Source organism: Marmota monax, unplaced genomic scaffold (assembly GCF_021218885.2).
Source record: "Marmota monax isolate L192 unplaced genomic scaffold, Marmota_monax_Labrador192_F-V1.1 WCK01_AAM20220418_F8-fsc00081, whole genome shotgun sequence".
NCBI classification, from domain to species: Eukaryota; Metazoa; Chordata; class Mammalia; order Rodentia; family Sciuridae; genus Marmota; species Marmota monax.
The window spans coordinates 4,628,892-4,648,843 of NW_026695234.1; the positions used below are offsets into that span (position 1 = coordinate 4,628,892).

Below are 19,952 nucleotides of genomic sequence, written 5' to 3' on the forward strand. Positions count from 1 at the left end.
ACATGGCTTGAACCCTCTGTGGTGCAAGCAAGTCATAGAATATCAAGGCTAAAAGTAACCTGAATGATTATTCAGATCATCTTTATGTCAAAGATGAAGAAGCTGAGATTCAGAAAGGACTAGTGTCCTGTTCAAGGTCACTCAGTGTGTTTGTGGCAGACTCAGTAACAGCTTACCGGTTTAAGGTCTGTATAAGATCCAGGAAGACAGGAACCAGGGACAGAATTTGCTGGTATTGCTAAAACTTGCCCACAATTAGGAATAAGACTTTTTATTATGATGAAACACTTGTAAGACTTCCCCCTCCTCGTTTCTTCTGAGGCAATAGTTGATACTTACTTAGCAATGATGATGTGCAGCAGACTTCTAAGCACTTTACTCATTTTCATCTCACCCACAACTGAATGGTAGCTGCTATTACCACAGTCCCCATTTTACAGATGAGAAAACTCAGATTTTATAACTTGCCCAAACTCACACAGGTAATTAGCAGAGCTGGGACTCAAATCCAGGTAGTCTCATTGTAGAGTCCATGCTCTGAACTCTACCATGTCCTGGAGGGAGCAGCCTGCTTGAGAAAAGGGGATGAAGATGCTGGACTAGCTAATAAGACATTTTTGCTGCAACTTCACCCTTCCAGGCCTCTTGCTTCTTCTATCCTCTCTACATGTACCTTTTTCAGTGCAGGAACATTTGCCCCATCTCACTAATTGGATCCCTATCTCTCATCTTTCCATTCTTCAATCCAAAGTCTATTTCCTTTTCAAAGGATAAGCAATTGCCCAGTTTATAAACTCCAATTTGACTTTAATTTAATAAATTAAATTCCAAGCCATCACACAGCAATGGACGTCATCATCCCCCAACATACAGAGGTGCAGCCATGCTCTTGCTCCATTCACAGTCTTTAAAGCTCCTCAAGCCATCTCTCTGGGGAAGGCTTCCCACCAGGCTCCTGGTTCCCTCCTTCAAACTGAGCCATTACTCAGGGAGAAATCATCAAGTACAAAAATGGTAATAAAGGGGGAGGGAGGAATGAGGAGCAGGAGGGGAGGCAGGGAGGTGGGGAGTACCTGCCCCCCATCCCGGGCGCTGGCCTGGCTTCCTATGAGCCGCCAATGTCCTCAGAGGCAGACACTGGTGCTGGTCTGAGTAGGGACCTGAGGGAGGTATGGGAACCCTTCCTGGGAATTACCTACCCTCCTGGTACAGAAAAGAAGGGTCACCTAGGAGATGCCTTCTGTCATCTGTTTGCTGAGGGTCCTAGACCACACATATAAATAGAAAAGAGAATAAATAAGGGAGGAAGGACCTGCTGAGGAACTGAGCACCCTGGGACTCCTCGTGGGGGGGCCAGTATCAGCAGGGGGCCAAGGCTTCTGAGGAATGTCCACACATGCCAGGACAAAGCCCATCTCTTACTCCCAGCTATGAACGTTCTTCTGTGTCCACAGCAATGGATGCCCACTTCTTGAACACTTCCCACTGCAAGTACCCTTCCAACTGGCTCCAAAGCCCAGGCTGGACAGGGTTTCCTGGAACCCAAGGGCTCTCCTGGCCCTGGCACTGGGAATCCAGGAAGGGGTACAGAAGAGGATGTGGGGAATGGACTGAGAGAACTGTTGCCCTCTCCTAGCTCAGGAGGTAAGGAGGGCCCTCAGAGCTGGGGGCTGGGGTTGCCATTGGCCTTGGGTTTGGATTTGAAGGAAAAACGCTTGATAAGGCGGCGAGAAAAGCTGCCAGCCTTCTTTCGGACACTGGGTGTTGCTGTCGTGTTGGAGAGGTCGTCGTGTGATTGGCTCAGACCAGCTTCCTTCTGTCGAGGCCTCCGGCGGAAAATGAGCTTAGTGCCACTGCGCAGGAAACTCACTGTGGGGAAAGAGGGTGTAACTGAGGCAGAGAGAGTGGCATGAGGGGGTGAGGTGAGAAAGACAGAGAAAGGACCAAGGATGGAGGGTCAGAAGATGAGGAACAGAACCAGTGCCCTGGCAGACTTTCTTAGGAAGGTAGAAGCAAACATGTGCTTTATCCATCTTGAGGAAGAAATGGTGAGTTCATAGCTATGGTTGCACTTGCCCCTCTGATTCTGGCCCAAAGAGGAATGTCACAGGTCAGCTGCTCTGAGAGGACAGCTTGGAATTGGGCTCTTTCTTATGGAGAGACAAAGGCCATGCAGAAGGTGTTCCCCCAATGTCTATAAATCATGAAGAAAAAGGTAGGTTGACACTAACTTATTTACTGCATTCCAGGGTGTGCACAGGAAGTGGTGCATCAAAACTTCAGTGAGGTAAATTCAGGACCAAGAGGACGAAGAAGGTGCTTACACAGCAGGCTTTGGACTTAGGAATCTCATCATCCCAAGAAGTGATGTAGGCTTAAATCATAAACAGATTCATGGTTGATAGGCTCATTGGTCAACAGATTAAAATGTTTCGGGGTAAGCCTTTAAAGTTAGATCTACCAGCAGGGCATGGAGGTGCACGCCTATAATCACAGTGGCTCGGGAGGCTGAGGCAGGAGGATCACGAGTTCAAAGCCAGCCTCAGCAACTTAGCAAGGTGCTAAACAACTCGGTCTCTAAATAAAATATAAAAAAGGGCTGGGGATATGGCTCAGTGGTTAAGTGCCCCTGAGTTCAATCCCCAGTACAAAAAAAAAAGTTAGATCTACCAGACCAGTCCACGGCCTGTGTCACTGTGAGAGGTATAATCCTAACATTGGCCAGTATAGAATGTCTTATACTCATGGGGTATGGGTAGGTTCAGCACAAAGGGGAAGAATTAAAAACAAACAAACAAACAAAAAGGCAGGCAGACAGGCCTTTAGACCCAGGAAGGGAAAAAAAAAAAATGGAGGTAAAGGGAAATCATTTGGCATCCCTTCCTGTCACCCAAGCCTGTCAGATCCAGGCCAGGAACTGAAGCACCAAGTTCCCTTCTCTCCTCTGGCTTGCCTGCACCTTAGGGAAGGAAGGAGAAGTCAAGTCAGCTGAGCCCCTCATGTCCCTAACTGTTTAGTAGGACCCAGGTCACAATACTGGGTATAAAAGCAGGGGGCATCCTTCCAATATCTTCCCACCTTTGTGATCCTTGAGGCTGCGGGTCTCCAGGGCACCTGTAGACCCTGTTTCTGACTCCACATCATCCACCGATGGCCTCTCAGAAATATCTGAACGAGTTGTCTCATCTGCTTCCTGGACACTCGTGGGACTAGAGAGGGCATCTAGAGGTCCTGGGGATGTGGCTGGTGGGTCAGAAGGAGGTGAAGAGGGACCTCCACTGGTGCCTGCATCTTCCTGCATTGAGGCTTCCAGGGAGGCTGCATAGCCCAGGGATAGTGCCAACTCGTCCTGAGCAATGGGCACCTGGCAGAAGGGATGAGTTTTAATGTGCAGAAGTGACCCATTAGGGCTTTTTCCCTAGCCCAGCTCCTTTCTCTAGAGCCCTGTTACCTTGGAAACCCCAGAGATGATGAGAGTGCTGCGCTTGGTGGGTGTCTTCTTGGCTGCCCGCCCACTGGGCTCAGTCAGCTGGCGAATTGCTGTCTCTGCTACTGGGTCCAAGCCATTGGAAAGGTGACTCTCCCCTGCTGGGTGCCCAGAGAATAGATAATCTGACTTCTCCCTGGCATCTTCTTGGACTCAAACTCCTCCTGCCCCACCCAAAGTGGTTTTTGACTATAGTGCATCAGTGCCCAGCAGTCACACATGCCCATTCCCCACTCACGGCTACTGCTGTGGGAGGCATTGCTGGGGCCGCTGCTCTCACTCAGCACAGTTGTCGTCTTCTCAGTCACCTCCACCTTGGACGGGGAGCGGGAGGGGGAGTCTGGTGGGTGGGGGAGGGTCAGTGAGCTGGGAGGTGCTTTAGAGTGGCCCCCCTACTATCTTTGTCAAGATGCAGACTTTGGTTGACTCAGAAGTAAGAATGATTAAGGGATGATTAACCACTAGGGTGATTAAGAAGATGCCAAGGGGACAATAAGATACCACAGGAACCAAAGGGAGTGAGGAAAGTGCCATAGGGCCCATTTAAGAGTTTGAGCAGATGTCATAAAAATATGGAGAGTGTACAGAGGAGGTACAGGGGCTCCTGCAGGTAGGGGAACTGCCATGGACTCCTAAAGATGAAAGAAGTATGATTGAGGGCCACTGATGGAGAAATGCCACAGAGGCTACTAGGTGTGTTGGAGGGTCTCCAGGGTGTTAGAAAGTTGAAAATGAAGGAAAGGACAATTAGTCAGTTGGGACTGGAGTCAGAGAAGGAAAGAGACCCATGAAAAGACAGAGGGGAATGTGGACAGGCAGAAGAGCAAGAGTCCTGTATGAGGGATTGGTAGATACAGAAAGATCTGAGGATGAGAGGAGTAGCTGGAGAAATGGAGGGATGTAAGGAAAAGTGTGAGAGAGAGATCATGAGGAATAAGTGGCAGGATGAAAGCAGAATGCCAAGAAACAGGGTTCTCTTTCCCTGTTCTGCCATGGGTTTACAGTATATGGCCCCTGGCTAGAGCTGGGCTTCCAGGCTCCTTCTCTTTACCTAATTTGCCCTCTACACGGGGCCGGGACTGGACAGTGGTAACAGTGGTGACAATGGTGCCATCAGGCATGATGGTCCGATCCAGCTCAATCTTCTTAGTAGGTGTGATGCTGGGGCGTGGAGTGGAGGGAGTGGGTGTGCCCAGGTTCCCAGGGGAGCCTTCCTCATACTGCAGCTGCCAAGGGGTGGGAGGGCAAGGTGTCAGGGCCTCAGAGTCACCCAGGCCCTGTGACCACCCATTCTCCTCCCCCCGAGGGATCAGCTTCTCACCTCTGCTGCCATGGTGGCTGCTGGGCCCAGGGCTTTCCCTGGCCCTGGGGTGAGTGGGCACACCTGTCTTCGAGATAGTGGTCTGGAGGGGGGGCCCACAGGCAGTGTGGCCTGGCCCAGGAGCTCAGCTGGGGACAGGGGTGGCACTGTGAGCTGGACCCATGACCAGGCCCCACTCAGTACCCACCCAGAGTGCCCCTTTTGCCCCACACTCACTGTCTCCACAGTTGCCACTCCTTAGCACTTTGAAGGTCAGCTCCCGGCTCTGGGGGCCTAGATCCCTGTGGGCCAAGACATACCAGGGAGGGGGAAGATTAGTACACTGAACCCACTCTTGGATCCATCACAGGCCAGAGGCAGAAAGATAGATACATAAATTAGAGTACTGGAGCTCTGATCAGATTATCCTATTCTTCAATTCTTCCATCTTCCCAAGAGAATGGGGCAGAGCCTGAGCATAGATAGCTCTCTTTAGGCAGGCATTCAAATGCTCCAGCCCTACTCTACCCTGACTAGCTGATCACTCAATCCCAAACCACCCTCTTCCATTTGCTCAAGCTGTTCTTTCTGCCAAGAATACTTTCACACTCTGTTACTCCATGCCACCTCCTCCATGAAGCCTACTCCGATCCTTATTCCACTATGAGAATTACCTCCCCACCCCATGAGGTGTGAACCTCATTGGCATGCTTGTACTATCTTTTCTATGTACATCTGTCACTGCCTCAAGCCTGTGATTAACCTAGGGGTTGGGGCTGTATCTTGGTCATGTCTATATCCCCAGGACCTAGGTTAGGGCCTGGCATATGATAGAGGCTCACACCAAAGTTTACTGAATGCAGAACTGATTCATGCCAGAGCTATGCTAGAAGGGTTTCATCCTAAGTCTGCCCATGGGAGCAGGGGTTGGGGGTGGGGTCATTCCTTACAGAGCCAGGTCCTCTGTCCATTCCACCTCGGGACCAGCCCTCATAGGCTTGGTCCATTTCTGTTGCATGGGGTTGTCAAGCTCAGCTACACAGCACAGTTCCTCATTGCCTGTGAGTAACCAGAAGTTGGAAGATGCTCAGACCAAATATGGGAAGCTATGGCAGAATGACAGGGAGTACCTGTGACCATGGCCTTGCCAGTCCTCTAGCTACTTCTACCTCTCACCTCTCAGTTCACTTCCTAGATGAAATGCTCGAAGCTGCCGTAGGAATAACCGGGTGGGTCTGATGATGGATGTCTGAGCCTGGGGCATCACGAGTGGCTTCTCACTGGGTACCTAAAAGGAGGTAAAAAGAGTAATAATCCTGATATAGTGCCCTGGGGATAGGGTGCATGCAAACCTTTTTCTTTGGGTTTCTACTCACCAGGCCTCCAGCGGCAGAGCAAGCCCTGAGGTTGACCATCATGGCTGGCTGTGTGCTGACTATGGCATCCTTGATCAGTTCCTCAATTGTTGAGAGTTCTAGTTGCTCCTCACCTCTCTGCAGAAAGGAAAATGAAGAGTTGGAGTTCCTGCTCTGCCTGCCTCGCTGTTCTGCCTATTTTCTTCCAGCCTTCTCTTCTTACCTCCCTGGCCTGCAGCTTGGGAAGCACCATCAGGCTGAGATCTGGGCGATCAGTGAAGGCCCAGGACACTAGCAGCCCCTCACCAGGGATTTCCTCCAGGTTGACTTCCAACTAGGAACAGAGACAAAGAGATTGGATTGACTTGCCCCACTCCCAATTCTCCAGGACCCTCCCTTGACAAATTCTACCCCAGAGAGGAACCAAACAGAAAATGCTGGGCCAATTGAACTGTTCCCCCGACCCAACTCAGTTGCCCATGTTTCTATCCACCTGTGTTGGTGGCAGTGTCAGAGTGACGTGGTAGGTCTCCATGGAAACGGCAGCTGGAGACTGCTGGGTCACAGAGACTGGGAACCGCACCTCCTCAGCAAAGAGCTGGCAGCGCAGCACCTGAGACAGGTGAGGCAGGGTCAGGCATGGAGGCAGGGTGCTCACCCTGCTGTGCCCTGCCCTGTGATGGTTCAGCAGACCCCTTCCATCTCCCTTGGGGCTTCACCTCTTTGGAGCCATAAGCACCTAAATGAATCAGACAAAAGCCAGACTCCTTTCCCCAGAAAAATACAGATATATACACACATACAACATTTTGCCCATAACTTTAATGGAATTCTCAGACCTCATGAAACCAATCCTTAGATTATTAAAGCAGCCACAGACTCTCTAGGTTAAGAACCCTCAGACTAAAGGGAATCCTTGGGGTCAACCTTGCTCAGGCCCCAAAGAGGGGATTGCCATCCCTTACCATGGTACGCTCTGATTGGTCTACGCAGGTCACATGACTAATGCTGGTTCTGGGTGAGAGTTGGGGCACCTCCTCAAAGGCGATTTGGATGGAGCTCTGAGGAAGTAATGTGGGAACGGAATCAGTTCTCTGGAACTACCCCCCACATGGTTGGCCTGCTTAGTTGCTGGCTGGGTCCTGGCACTGCGGATGCCTCAGCTGCAGGCTGGCTTCTGGCCTCACCTTGGCTCAGAATTTCAGGACAAGAGGTATTTCCCTCAAGACCCACCTCTCTAGGGGATTGCAGCTGCTAGAGGCTGGTGAGAACTGCAAAGTTAGACTACTCCTGAGACTAGATAGCTTTAGACTGTAGATCCTGGATGCCTTCTGGAATACCAGGAGCCTCCCTTCTCTCCCTCACCATATATCCAAAAAGAGGTGTACATAGGAAAAAAAATAAAGTATATTTTCAACAATATTACATAATAGCTGGGCAGAGAGAGACAGAACTGAGCTAAGGGTGAAAACAGTAGGGTCACTTATTGCAAGATAAGAGCTGGAGAAATGAGGCCAGACCTTCAATAGGATGTGAAAGCTCAAGAGTATGACTCTATCTATATTCTTAGGAATGAAGAACTGCTCAGCATGGCCTTGGGAAACTTCACCAGAGGTACTGGGAAAAGAAGCAACTTCAGAGGGCTCAAATGTCCAGGGTCCTAGCTAATTCCTCAAAGCAGACAGCAGGATAGTATTAGAGCAGAAAGCTCCTTAGCTTAGGTCTTGAAAGAGCTGTTCCCTAATTCAACCACAGCTGTGAAGAGCAGGATGGGAAGAACTAAGAGGCACAGAATAGGCGCCAATTCTTTCTTGAGCCTTGAGATGGAAGAAACAAATCTGCAGGGCTCACATGCCTGGCAAAACCAAGGGAATCCAATTTCTCTGCTCTGATAGCTCTCATCTTCAAAGACCAGGCCAAGGGAGACAGGGAGATGGATGCTTGGAACCTCAATCTCCCCACCCCCTGCAAGGGAGGCCAATGTCCAGCTGAGTCAGCTGTCCTAGGGAGTTGATTCTGACCCAGGGACAAGGTGCATGAAGAGGGATGGGTTCAAGGTATAAACTGACAGATATCACTTGGCTTTCAGCTGGCCAGCTGGGAAAAGGAAACAGGGCAACTTGTGGCCACTTCTGTTTCTGGGCATTTGGGGAGCTAGTAGGGCAAAACCTCTAGACTTGAGTCTGGAAATGGAGACCCCTCTGAGCAAGACACTGATAGACTGTGAAGGCAAGGAGAGGTTGCTGGGCCAGGATGGGAGAGGGCCCAGAAGAGGGAGACCTCTGCCTTCCACCTAACCTTGGTCTCATGATCATGCTTCCTGCCCCACTTCCTGGGAGACCAGATGCCCATGGTGCAATAGGAGGAAGTAGGCTGGGCTGGGTAGTGACTGACTCTCAAGGGGCAACTCCAAGTTCATTTATTGGAAAGGATGGATTTCCAATCTGCTCTTTGCCTGGATATTTCCCCCCTCAACAAATACACTGCAGATCAGCATTGAGGAAAAGGATATGTTTGACTGTGGCAGTGAAATTACTGATAAGCATGGGGGTAATTCATGTTCCTTGTGAATGTCCCTGGCCACATCAAGGATTTGGAGCATGAAATGTTAACTGGGTGTGGTGGCATGAGGACCAGGCAAATTCCTCCAGCAGGTGCACCTATCTCCCCTTGCCCAACCAGCACTCAGACTAGGCGGAAGTGCCCTCAGGCAGAGGGATTAGCGTTGCTATGAGAACGGTAACTTGTGCCTGTGTTTGGAGCCAGAGAGTACCTAGCCCACAAAAATAGATTTGGGACATAACTGGATTTTTACAACCCCCACCCATCCTCACCTGCACCATTTGAACTGGGAGGGAAAAGAAGTCATGGGGTTCCCCAGTTGATTCTCCGCCCCCATCTCGCCCTCCTAGTATGAGCAGTCCCTCTACTGGAAGGAAAAGCTAAAGGGACCTCAGGGGTTCCGTCCAACTCACCCCGTCCCTGCAGGCCTGCTCATTCAGCGCTCGCACCCAAGCCCGCTGCCAGTTCTCCCGGAAAGACTTGAAGGCAAAGAGCGACGCCAGGAGGCCCCGGACTCCTGGTTCCTCGGGGGCGCCGGCCCGAGTAGCCCGCAGCCGCAGCAGCGAGCGCCACACGCCCAGCTCACGCAAGGAACCCCCCGGCTCCGTGGCTAAGGCGGTTCCCGAGCCCCGGCCCCTCCGGGCCCGCGCCAGCCATAAACCCCGGGCATATTGCAGCAGCCAGCCAAACACCGTGAGCAGTGAGGCTGCGAAGAGGAAAAGCAGGGCCGCCCAGCCCACGTCCTGCTGCCCCCAGCCCAGAGCCATGCTCTGCGCGGACTCGGGTCCCGGTCCCGGCGGGCTCAGCCGCTGCCCCGGGGGAGCATGGCCCGGGCGGGCCGCGGGGCGGGGGCGGGCTCCCCCGGGGCTGGGCGCGCGGGCTCGGGGGCTCTGTCGAGCAGAGTGCCAGGAGCTGGTGGGTGCCACAGATCGAGAAGAGGTCCTCAGGGGTCGCGACGCAGGGGTCCTCTCTCTGTTGCCCGGGTCCCTCGTCGCTTGGTCCTGCAGTCCAACCTGGACTAGTAGCGGGCCAGCGCCCGACTCCTCCCACCGCGCGGGCCCCGCCGGACCCGGGCGGGGACTGATCTGCGGAGACTACGGGGCTCGCGGACCGGCACCGGCTCCTGGAGGTCTGCGTGCGCAGAGCTGACACTGACAACACGGCCGGCGCCCCGCCCCCACCCGCCCTTAAAGGAGCCGCACCCCGCGCGGGGCGGGGCCGGCCAGCCTGGCGCTCAGAGCTGGAGTAGGGCGGGAGGATGAGCAGCGAGCAAAGCGGGTTCCTGGCTTGAAAAATAGGCAGGTTCTTTGACCGCCTCCACCCCATCTTGCGGTCGGGGTGCACCCCTTCACCCCAGCTCAAGGCAAGAGTAACTTCACTTATCTGAGACGCCGCCTCCGTCTTCCCCTACGCATCTTAGATTTCTTCAAGTTAGGCGCCTGTGGGGTTAAGAAGGCGGTGACCCCTGTGGAAATCACTGCCCCCTTCTCCCAACACCCCCAGGCTCAGCAGCTTCTAGGTTCCCATTCCCTGACTGAAGCTAGGCCCAGGGTAGAGAGGCGCAGGGCATCCCTCTCAGAAAGAAGTGCCTGGCAGGGTTCCTGTTGATATGACAGAAAGCGGAACCTGAACCTGGTAAAGGTTGAGAATAGAACATGGAGCCTTGAATTCCTTCCATCACCCACCAACCTCCTTCCCCTTGGAGCTAGGACCTAGGAAGATCACCAATTAAACCTCCTCATCCTCGTGTGGGTTTGTTCTGGAGATATTTCCTGAGCCCTAGGATGCATCTGTTTTTAAAAATAATATATTTCCATAGTAACAGCTCCTGCCTATGGAGCACATGTAGAGAGGGTGGTAATGAGAAGGGAGCTGGTAACGTAGCATTGGACTATCAATAGATTTGACCAGAAGACTGTACCATCCAAATATGTAGGTGATATCCCATCGATGCAGTAGTGCAGGCTTATAGAGCTAGCTACTCAGGAGGCTGAGGTGGGAGCAGCATTTCAACCCAGGAGTTGGGAAAAAAAGTAGGAGTTCAAGGACAACACAGTGGTGAGAGCTTCAAAAACAAATCCTCCCCCCACCAAAAACAACAACAACAACAACAAAAAAAAAACCAAAGCCCCAAATATGTGATATCGCAACAAGTTTCCCCCAAAATGGTGTTGTAGGTATATTGTTCAATCTCTGGTCTCAGGACCTACCCCTTTTCCTAGTTTTAGAGAGTATTCCATCCCTATAGGTTTGGGGCTTATCTTTGCTTTCTGGGGAAAGAAAAACCTACAGAAGAATTCAAAGGCATTCCTATGCCCCAAGAGCCCCTTCTTCACACATATGGGAAGGTCTCTGGCACATAATGCCTTCCAGAGAGGTAGAAAGGAAGGTGTTAAATATCTTCCAAATCCATTTGGTTGTCTAAAGAATGAGCACAGGAGAATAACCAACGCCTTCTAAAGCATGGGTTGTAAGGCTAGGAAGGACCTGGCAGGTTGGCAGCAGGGTGATATGAGGCAGAGAAGAGTCTGAGGTATCCTTAAATTCCAGTGTAAGGAGTAATGTGGAGAAGTGGGTGATGAGGTAATCTTGCTATGGCCCTGCTCACACAATATCACCAAACTCCAAAAACAATGGGGATTCCTAGAGTTTCCATTTCTAGTATCAGGGGAGCGGAAGATGTGAAATCAAGGGAGGAAAAGCTCAGATCCAGAACCCACGAGGGAGTGTTGAGTGGGCAGAACAATCAGGATTAGAGGAGAAGACTTTGCAGGAAGTGTCCACATGCAAAAGACCCTCTTCTACCAAGAATCCTTCTTTAGGAAAATTTGGACCTCCCAAGGATCTCAGTTCTTTGAGTTCAGATTCATTTCCTCAACTCCTCCACTAGGTGCTTGGTCCTATGCTGCCAGATCTGCTTCCAAATTCAGTCTTACATGAATTAGTTAGACCTCAAGCACCCATTTCATTTTGCATTACAGTCTAGCTGGTTGTTTAAATGTTTGTTTTTTCTGTTCATCAGGAAATTGCCTAAGAGTGAGGACCATGTCTTACTCATCTCTCTTCCCTCATGTTCAATCAAGGTACTTTAAATATGCCAAAGTTCTCCTTGGGGGAAGCAATTGCATTTATATCACTTTGTGTTCCCTATTTTACTTAAAGTGTTTCCTATGTATATAAGTAAGGATTTTCAAATTACTTGTAATTTTAAGAAATATAACAGAAAATATTCCAATATATATGTAAACACTAAGAATTTCTGTATTTCCATCTTTGGAATGGAATGGGAGCTCCTAGGGCTTGCTTTCAGCTAAGGACTTTTGTTAGCTGGACTGATAGGGGAAGAGTAAAAAGACACAGTGCCACAGGCAGTGGCGCATGCCTGCAATCCCACTACTTGAGGCTAAGGTAGAAGGATCACAAATTCATGATAAGCCTAGGCAACTTAGTGAGACCCTGTCTCAAAATAAGAAAATAAGAAGGGCTGGGGATATAGGTCAGTGTTAGAGCAACTCTGCATTCAATTCCCAGTATTGTGAAATGTCAGGGGGCAAGGAGCAACTCAGCTGCCTGGGCAGAGCTACAATTAGGGTCCTATAAGTGTCACAGTCCTGGACTATCAAGAGCAGTCTCATGGTCTTTTTAAATACTGTGAAATATTTTCAGGAAAAGTTTAGTCTGGAAATGAACTTAATAATGGATTGGAGTGAGCACAGTGGGGAACATCTATAATTCCAGTGACTTGGGAGGCTGAAGCAGGAGGATCACAAGTTCAAGGCCGGCCCCAGCAATTTAGCAGGACCCTGTCTCAATAAATAAAAGGGGCTGAGTATGGTGGAACATGTTTGTAATCCCAGTGACTTTCGGGAGGCTGAGGCAGAAGGAGGGAAAGTTCAAAGCCATCCTCAGCAACTTAAGGAGGCCCTAAGCAACTAAGCAAGACACTTTTTCAAAACAAAATATAAAAAAGGGTTGGGGATGTGGCTCAGTAGTTGAGCCCTTGGTTCAATCCCTAGTAACAATAAAATAGAATAAAAAGGACTAGGGAGGTAGCTCAAGGTTAAAGTGCCTCTGAGTTCAATCTCTCATACCGGCCCCCCACCAAAAAAAAAAAAAAAAAAAGTGGATTGGTTTTACTTACTTGGAGCTCAGGGCTGCTCAGAAGGAAATTTACATTGTAAACATTGCCTGCTCAGCCCAAGACCAGTAACAACTCAGATGATTTATAAATCCTAATGACTGTTTTTCAGCATTCAGCTACTGCTTTGAACTTTTACTAGAAAAGGCCCAAATTTTCAAGTGAGTCATGTGTTTGCTTCTCTCTCTGATTAGTCCGATAATCAATTGGGCATTTACCATTATGGGAACAAAATTATTCAAATTATATGACAAATATCTAGGTAACCATTTTCTGATGGTAACATATATATGGATGATGAATCCTTGATGTATTGTCCTCTTATTCAAGGGGATGGATGGGATGATGATTTTTGGAGAAGAGATTTTAGGGCTTAAGCCAGGTGGGAAGGAAAATTTATGAGGATTGGCCTTCTAACAATAATAATAATAAAATAGATACAGATTGTATCTCAGACCTTCAGGGAGTCTCAGCCGGCTAGGCTCCTGATCAACAAGATAACTGAATGGTGCCTTCTCTGGGGATCACCCAAGCTCCTCCTTTCCACCTGCTCCTAACATCTCATTCTCACTCTCCCATGTGGAAGAAAGGATTTTCTACTCTTACCACTTACTGAAATCTTTTGAGAAAATTCTCTTCTTTAAGGCCCTCTCACTTTCTCTGGTCACAACCTGTTGCACCCTCCATGTGCACCAATTACTCTCTATTCATCTTCCAGATACAGATTCATGTGATGATGCCTTGTACACACATGTCCTTGTGTCCTTACCCCCATGGGGACACCCTGTGGAAAGGAAAACACTTGCCTCCAGAGACTTTGCACGCACAAACACAGAAAAACAAAATCTGATGGAATACTATCCAGTAAATTAGTGGGATTATATATGTATGTATTTAATACATTTTGTTGTTGTTGTTAATTATAGCCACCTTCAAGTAGAAAGGGCAGTTTATACCTGATATGGAGAGAAAGGAAAGACTGTCTTTGACCTAAAAAGAGCCAGTCCTATCCTGATAACTAAAGTATGACATATTGGAAAGGATGGACAAAGTAGGAGACTATTTGAGTCATCTCTTAATTCCAGGTTGTGATTTCCTGTCTGAAGAATGGAAGTAATTTGCTTGTGGTGTGTGTGTGTGTGTGTAAGAGAATGAAGATGCAGGTGAACTGTTAATTGCAGGAGAAAAGTGTCAAACAAAAGTACAGCAATGTGGAGAAAGAAACCTGACTAGGAGGAGATGGGCAGGCTCACAAGAAGCCAGGTGTGGATCTGGTTCTCCTGTCTCCTTAGTCCTTTCCGATGCCTAGGCCTCCATCTGCTCGTTCTGGGAGCTTGGCACAATGCAGTGATCCAAGAGCAAGTTAAAGTCCCGAGTTAAATTCAAGACCTAAAGGCACTCCAGTTCCTTCAGTAGTGAGGTGCCTCACTGGGTTGCCGGGCAACGAACTGTTACAGTGGGGGCAGGAGGTGGGTGGGATGTTGAGGGAAAAGTACAGAGTGGGAGGGGCTTTTCAAAAGTCTACGCTTTAGAATTTACATCATCCTTCTAAATTGCAGCTGCGCTTATGGAAACCGAGTTGTGTTTACCTTGACTTCGACTACGTTGACAACAGGTTATTTGAACAGTAGGTGAGGTTTCACACCCTCGTTCCTCCCGCTCGTCCCCCGGCTTCCAGTAGACATCTTCCTGGCTCCAAGACATCCCGGATTAAGCGCTGGGTACTGGCCCTTTAAACGTGACCTGCGGGGGCGACCTAGCCAAAACTGACGTGGAGAGAGTGTGAGTAGGGTCGAACACGTGGTACAATGAAGGCGTTCATTTTGGAACCGGGCAGGGGGCATTTCCGCCCTGGGATGTACATCTTTAATATAGTATTAGGAGAGTATCCGCTCTTGCTTGTCTTTCTTTAATTGTTTCTCCACTACTCTTGTCATGACTCTACTCTGGAACAAAAGTGTAGTTTAAATTAACACTTCTGTTCCCTCGCTAGTGCCCGTATTAAAAATGGCGTCGCTTCCTTCCGTGTTGATAGTTCTTTTGCAATCAAGATCCGGGCGGAAACTCTGGATGGGCAGGTGCAGCCCGGCAGAGCCGAGGTTGCTTTGTAAAGCTTTCTGGGGATCCCGAGAGCGAGTCAAATCAGAGTTGTTGGGTTTTGCTCCCGCTGACTCTGCTTGTGAGGAGCGGCCAATGCTGAGGCCTCAGGGCTATTGCCTAGCTTGCCAGTTAGCTGAGTAGGCGGCGGAGCGGTGCCCCTAGCGGGTTAACATGTGGGCCTTTCCGGACTTGCCCGTGCCGCTGCTGGTGAATTTGATCGGCTCGTTGTTGGGATTTGTGGCTACACTCACCCTCATCCCAGCCTTCCATGGCCACTTTATCGCCGCGCGCCTCTGTGGCCAAGACCTCAACAAAACCACTCGGCAGCAGATGTGAGCGGCGGCACACGGTGTCCCGGGCAGGGGATCGGGCGGGCGGGCAGGGGATCTGGTGGGTAGGCAGGGGCGAAGACTGAGGTGCTTGACTTTGCACGCGACCGAGAGCTAACCAAGGAACCCTGGAAAGAGGGAGGTGTTGGAAAGAACTGGTTAGCCTGGGGAAAGGATGGATGGGAGACCCTTGGGTGTGTCAGGAACTCCAGCAGCGGTGCCCTCCTCATCCCCGCCCCGCCAAAGAACTGGGAAGAAGACCATTATGGGTTTCTGTAACTTCTGCACTAGTAAGTGACCACGCCCCCTTTCTTCTCCACCCCCCCTTCACTGAACCCTTGCTGCTGGACCACAGCCCAGAATCCCAGGGAGTCATCAGTGGTGCAGTTTTCCTTATCATCCTCTTCTGCTTCATCCCTTTTCCTTTCCTGAATTGTTTTGTGGAGGAGCAATGTAAGGCATTCCCCCATCATGAAGTAAGTGAGTTAATGGGAGTCATTGGCTGGAGCCTGGGAGGTGAAAGAGTTGGGGTTATTTGGACTGGGGTAAGGGGGCTGAGGAACGAACTGAAAAGACAGGACTTCTTGTTAGGAGGGCGGATAGTGTTGCATTATAACATTTCTGAGCCTCCCCCAGTTTGTGGCCCTGATAGGTGCCCTTCTTGCCATCTGCTGCATGATTTTCTTGGGCTTTGCTGATGATGTACTCAATCTGCGCTGGCGCCATAAGCTACTGCTGCCCACAGCTGCCTCACTACCTCTCCTCATGGTCTATTTTACCAACTTTGGCAACACAACCATTGTGGTACCCAAGCCCTTCCGACCAATTCTTGGCCTGCATCTGGACTTAGGTGAGTAGCACTATCAATACTGCACCTGTGGCATCTACTTCATACCCTTCACCGCTGTGAGATATCCAACACAGCAGACTTCCTAGTGCTCCACATTCTCCTCTAAGTGTTCCTGTTCTTCCCTGTTTACTCAGATCCTTTTTGGTGACTCTTTATCCTATGATGTGTTTTCATTACTTTTCTCAAAAGAATATCCTTAAATCTTCCCTCCCTAGGTGGTATTAACTTCTTTTCATACTATGTCTCCCCCCAGGGATCCTTTACTATGTCTACATGGGGCTGCTGGCAGTGTTCTGTACCAATGCCATCAATATCCTAGCAGGGATTAATGGCCTAGAGGCTGGCCAGTCTCTAGTTATCTCTGCTTCCATCATTGTCTTCAACCTGGTGGAGCTGGAAGGTAGGTGGGATTGGGATAGGGAGAAAGAGAAGTCTGAGTATTAAGGAAGTTGTCTTATTTATGGCTTTAGGGAATTCAGGAGGAAAAAAAGAAACAATATGTGAGTAATTATAAAAGATAATGGAGACTATTTACTTTGCAAATAACAATAGAGAGTTATCAAATTTGAGAAAGAAAAATAGCTCTGTCATTTACAGCTGGAGTGGCACAAATAGCAAGGCTGTATCTTCTATTGTACAGAAACAGTTTCACAGACCCCAGCATCAAAATCACTCTCTGACCATGATGGAACACAGCAAAAACCAGACTCTTCACTCACAATCATGTCTGAGCACAGACAAACCATGAGATACCCACAAAAATGACCAAGAACCCCTCTTAGCATGAGAGACCCTGGCTTCTTTCCAGTAACAATGGTTCCTCCTGCTTTTTAGGTTTAAAAAAAAAAAAAAAAAAATATATATATATATATATATATATATATATATATATATAAAATATGATGTATATAATTATATATACTAATTATATATTAATATATATTAAGATGCTTAATCATAGAATTAGCACAATTCTTATTTCCTTGTACCTCCCCAGAATTATCTAAAATGAATCCTATAAAAAGCCTCTCCTAATACCCCACCAGAATGAAACATTCTATGTTTCCCTATGGTGTGTAGTCTCTATAATCACCCTTTTTATGTTAGTAAACCCAACTTTGACTATCGATGTGTGTCTGGTAGTCTTTGACAGATGGATATCAACAAGTACTTATTAATGTTAAATGCTTTTAAAACATGTTATTTAAATCTTGAAACCATTCTATAACAGGTGTTATCATTTGTCCTATCTTACAGATGAGGAAAGTCACTTATGTGACATGGAAGATCACATAGCTAGGAAGTAAAGCTGATATTCAAACTGAAGTCAGAATGACTAAACCAAATTTAAGACATTAACCAGTTTTTGATTGCTTCCGTAAAATGGTGGAACACTTGAAATTGCCTGGTGACCTAAAAGGGGGTAATAGATTCTTAAAAGTGACTTGGGTGAGCTGGATGATATAGCTGGGATACAAACAAAAATAGGATGAGGGCACACAGAAAAGTATGGGTATTCACTTTTCCTTTTTCCTTGCTTTCAAAGGTGATTATCGAGATGATCATGTATTTTCCCTCTACTTCATGATACCCTTTTTTTTCACCACCTTGGGATTATTCTATCATAACTGGTAAGTAGCCTGGTGGATAAGGAAGACAACTATCTGAACACCTGGCAAAGATGGTCCTGATAACAACCTAGCTCTTAATGGAGAGGCTAAATCTATGCATACCTTCATTGACTGTTTTCTGGGTCTTCAGATAGTAGCATTCTGTCACTTTTCCTCGTGTTGCTAGAAAAGCCGTGGCTTTGGCACATGCCAGTCAAGTACTCTACCACTGAGCTACACAGCCTGATAGTATTCTGAAATTATTCTCTGCTGAGTAGAAGTTGGGGATGTATGCTATGGAGCCCCCAGGAATAGATGAATTCAGGGCCTTGGGTCCTGCAGAGTGGCTGTGACAACTATAGCCTCCTCTCAAAACTAGAGTCAGGGTGAGCTCACTGCTGAGAGTGTGTGATGTGGGAGAGAGTATTGGTAATGTCTCTTGCCACTGGTTCAGATGTTCTTTCCTACACAGGTATCCATCACGAGTATTTGTGGGAGATACCTTCTGCTACTTTGCTGGCATGACCTTTGCCGTGGTGGGCATCTTGGGACACTTCAGCAAGACCATGCTACTCTTCTTCATGCCACAGGTGTTCAACTTCCTCTATTCACTGCCTCAGCTCCTGCATATCATCCCCTGCCCTCGTCACCGTATACCCAGGTAGCCACTTTGGGGCATCATAGCCTTTCACTTGGGATATCTAAAGCCAGCCTATATATTTGCTTTGTAGGCTCCAAGGAAGAGCTAACTCTTCCCTTGTAGGTAGCCATTTATAATTTACAAAGCACATTTACTTACATCATTTCATTTAAAGTTCATTGCAGTTCTGATCATACAGCAGAGCCAGAAATAGATCTCAAGTTGTTTGATTCCACATTCAGTACTTTTCCTAGTAATTAACTACAGGGAGGAGAGAGGTCTTTGACTAGAGGGCTGATCACATGAATCTGTCTTCCCCCCTGCAGACTCAATACCAAAACAGGCAAACTGGAGATGAGCTATTCCAAGTTCAAGACCAAGAGCCTTTCTTTCTTGGGCACTTTTATTTTAAAGGTAACAAGGTAACAAGGAGGTAAGGCCCCAGGCCACCATTCTGAACTCAGGAAATGGGGATCCTAGGTCTACATCAGATCCAAGGGGAGGCTGGCAGTATTAAGTAGATCCCCATTCCTGAAATGTAGGTATTAGCTGAACTTCTCTTCACCTCTGGTCCCTCCAGGTAGCAGAAAGCCTCAGGCTAGTCACAGTGCGCCAGAGTGAGAATGAGGATGGTGCCTTTACTGAGTGTAACAACATGACTCTCATCAACTTGCTACTTAAAATCTTTGGGCCCATACATGAGAGAAACCTCACATTGCTCCTGCTACTGCTGCAGGTGAGATTGAGGGTGGAGTTTATACCTCTTTGTCTCCTGTTCTTCATGGTTCTTATTCCAGTCCATTTCTCCTTGCAGATCCTGGGCAGTGCTATCACTTTCTCCATTCGATACCAGCTTGTCCGACTCTTTTATGATGTTTGAGTTCCCTGAAGATTGCCCTTTACTATGGCACGGTCTCCAGGGTCCTAACCTGGGCCAATCTTGTGTCCAAGACTGCCTCCAGGCCCAGGCCTCTCCCACTGTTCACTATACTCCAGATTTTGTTGTTGCGTTTTCCTTCACCAGTTATTATCGACTTTCTGGGCCTTTCTAGCCCTCCAATGATATTAATTGGACTTTGGCTATGATTTTCTTCATCTTGCCACTTTCCCTTCCCATCTGATCTTCGCAGCCTCCTAAGGTGGGATGCAGCAACTATAATGCAGATACTTATAATTTAACATTCAGAGTCCTGACTCAAGGAATATGCTTCCAGATAGAATACCAGTCGGTCTCCAGTTCCCTAGCTGACTATATTGGCTGCTGAGGAAGGGCCACTACACAGACATTGATACTTTAAATTAAGTGTTCTGATTAGTAAGGTGGGGGCAGATGCTCTCACTGGTGACAATAAAGAGTTGATTTTTTTCTTGTTGTTCCTTTTAGGTATATTTCCTCTATGAGCAGATTAGGAGAGATTGGGAGAGTTTGGAGGTACCTCTTCCAAGAGAATGCCTATCTCTGACACTTTCTAGCAAGCAGTAAACAGAACTGAGCCCAAACAGAACATGTTGAATAAATATTGAAACACACTTCAGGTGAGATGGAGGATTTGTGTTCTGACATAGGATGGAACTTTCAAG

The 19,952-nt window shown here is 48.3% G+C and overlaps 2 protein-coding genes across 10 annotated transcripts; one reads left to right on the forward strand and one right to left on the reverse strand.

The window, feature by feature from the left end:
• Positions 1-786: 786 nt before the first annotated feature.
• On the reverse strand, positions 787-14,583 carry C2cd2l (C2CD2 like). 7 transcript variants are annotated; one of them, XM_046438759.2, is made up of 16 exons: positions 14,432-14,568; positions 13,456-13,626; positions 9,118-10,143; positions 7,108-7,203; positions 6,636-6,755; positions 6,366-6,476; positions 6,164-6,280; positions 5,964-6,075; positions 5,738-5,846; positions 5,025-5,089; positions 4,809-4,936; positions 4,539-4,713; positions 3,726-3,827; positions 3,452-3,588; positions 3,079-3,364; positions 787-1,869 (listed from the first exon to the last, which is right to left on the reverse strand). In XM_046438759.2, exons 3-16 carry the CDS (start codon positions 9,469-9,471, stop codon positions 1,658-1,660), a joined length of 2,124 nt encoding a protein of 707 aa, XP_046294715.1. In that variant the 5' UTR covers positions 9,472-10,143; positions 13,456-13,626; positions 14,432-14,568; the 3' UTR covers positions 787-1,657. The 7 variants fall into 7 exon arrangements, 6 of the variants coding, with proteins under 6 accessions (XP_046294715.1, XP_046294716.1, XP_046294714.1 ...); XM_046438762.2 differs by lacking the exon at positions 13,456-13,626 and adding an exon at positions 2,232-2,374 and having other exon boundaries at positions 1,731-1,869; positions 14,432-14,582; XR_009226202.1 differs by lacking the exons at positions 787-1,869; positions 13,456-13,626 and adding exons at positions 2,334-2,374; positions 2,462-2,577 and having other exon boundaries at positions 14,432-14,582.
• A 240-nt stretch (positions 14,584-14,823) lies between these two features.
• On the forward strand, positions 14,824-19,744 carry Dpagt1 (dolichyl-phosphate N-acetylglucosaminephosphotransferase 1). Of its 3 annotated transcripts, XM_046438764.2 has the most exons (9): positions 14,872-15,274; positions 15,627-15,747; positions 15,908-16,121; positions 16,375-16,521; positions 17,668-17,752; positions 18,204-18,392; positions 18,698-18,785; positions 18,952-19,107; positions 19,186-19,744. In XM_046438764.2, exons 1-9 carry the CDS (start codon positions 15,114-15,116, stop codon positions 19,249-19,251), a joined length of 1,227 nt encoding a protein of 408 aa, XP_046294720.1. In that variant the 5' UTR covers positions 14,872-15,113; the 3' UTR covers positions 19,252-19,744. The 3 variants fall into 3 exon arrangements, with proteins under 3 accessions (XP_046294722.1, XP_046294721.1, XP_046294720.1); XM_046438766.2 differs by lacking the exon at positions 19,186-19,744 and having other exon boundaries at positions 14,824-15,274; positions 18,698-18,793; positions 18,952-19,080; XM_046438765.2 differs by lacking the exon at positions 19,186-19,744 and having other exon boundaries at positions 14,835-15,274; positions 18,698-18,804; positions 18,952-19,076.
• The last annotated feature ends 208 nt before the right edge of the window (positions 19,745-19,952 follow it).

Excerpts from the sequence above, each read along its gene's own strand:
- C2cd2l (XM_046438758.2), bottom strand. The coding sequence starts at position 9,471 with ATGGCTCTGGGCTGGGGGCAGCAGGACGTGGGCTGGGCGGCCCTGCTT. Across the intron at positions 4,937-5,024 it reads GAGTGGCAACTGTGGAGACA|CTGAGCTCCTGGGCCAGGCC; the intron begins GTGAGTGTGGGG and ends CCCTGTCCCCAG. Across the intron at positions 3,828-4,538 it reads CCGTGTAGAGGGCAAATTAG|ACTCCCCCTCCCGCTCCCCG; the intron begins GTAAAGAGAAGG and ends CCCACCCACCAG.
- Dpagt1 (XM_046438764.2), top strand. The coding sequence starts at position 15,114 with ATGTGGGCCTTTCCGGACTTGCCCGTGCCGCTGCTGGTGAATTTGATC. Across the intron at positions 16,122-16,374 it reads TGGCCTGCATCTGGACTTAG|GGATCCTTTACTATGTCTAC; the intron begins GTGAGTAGCACT and ends GTCTCCCCCCAG. Across the intron at positions 16,522-17,667 it reads CAACCTGGTGGAGCTGGAAG|GTGATTATCGAGATGATCAT; the intron begins GTAGGTGGGATT and ends TTGCTTTCAAAG.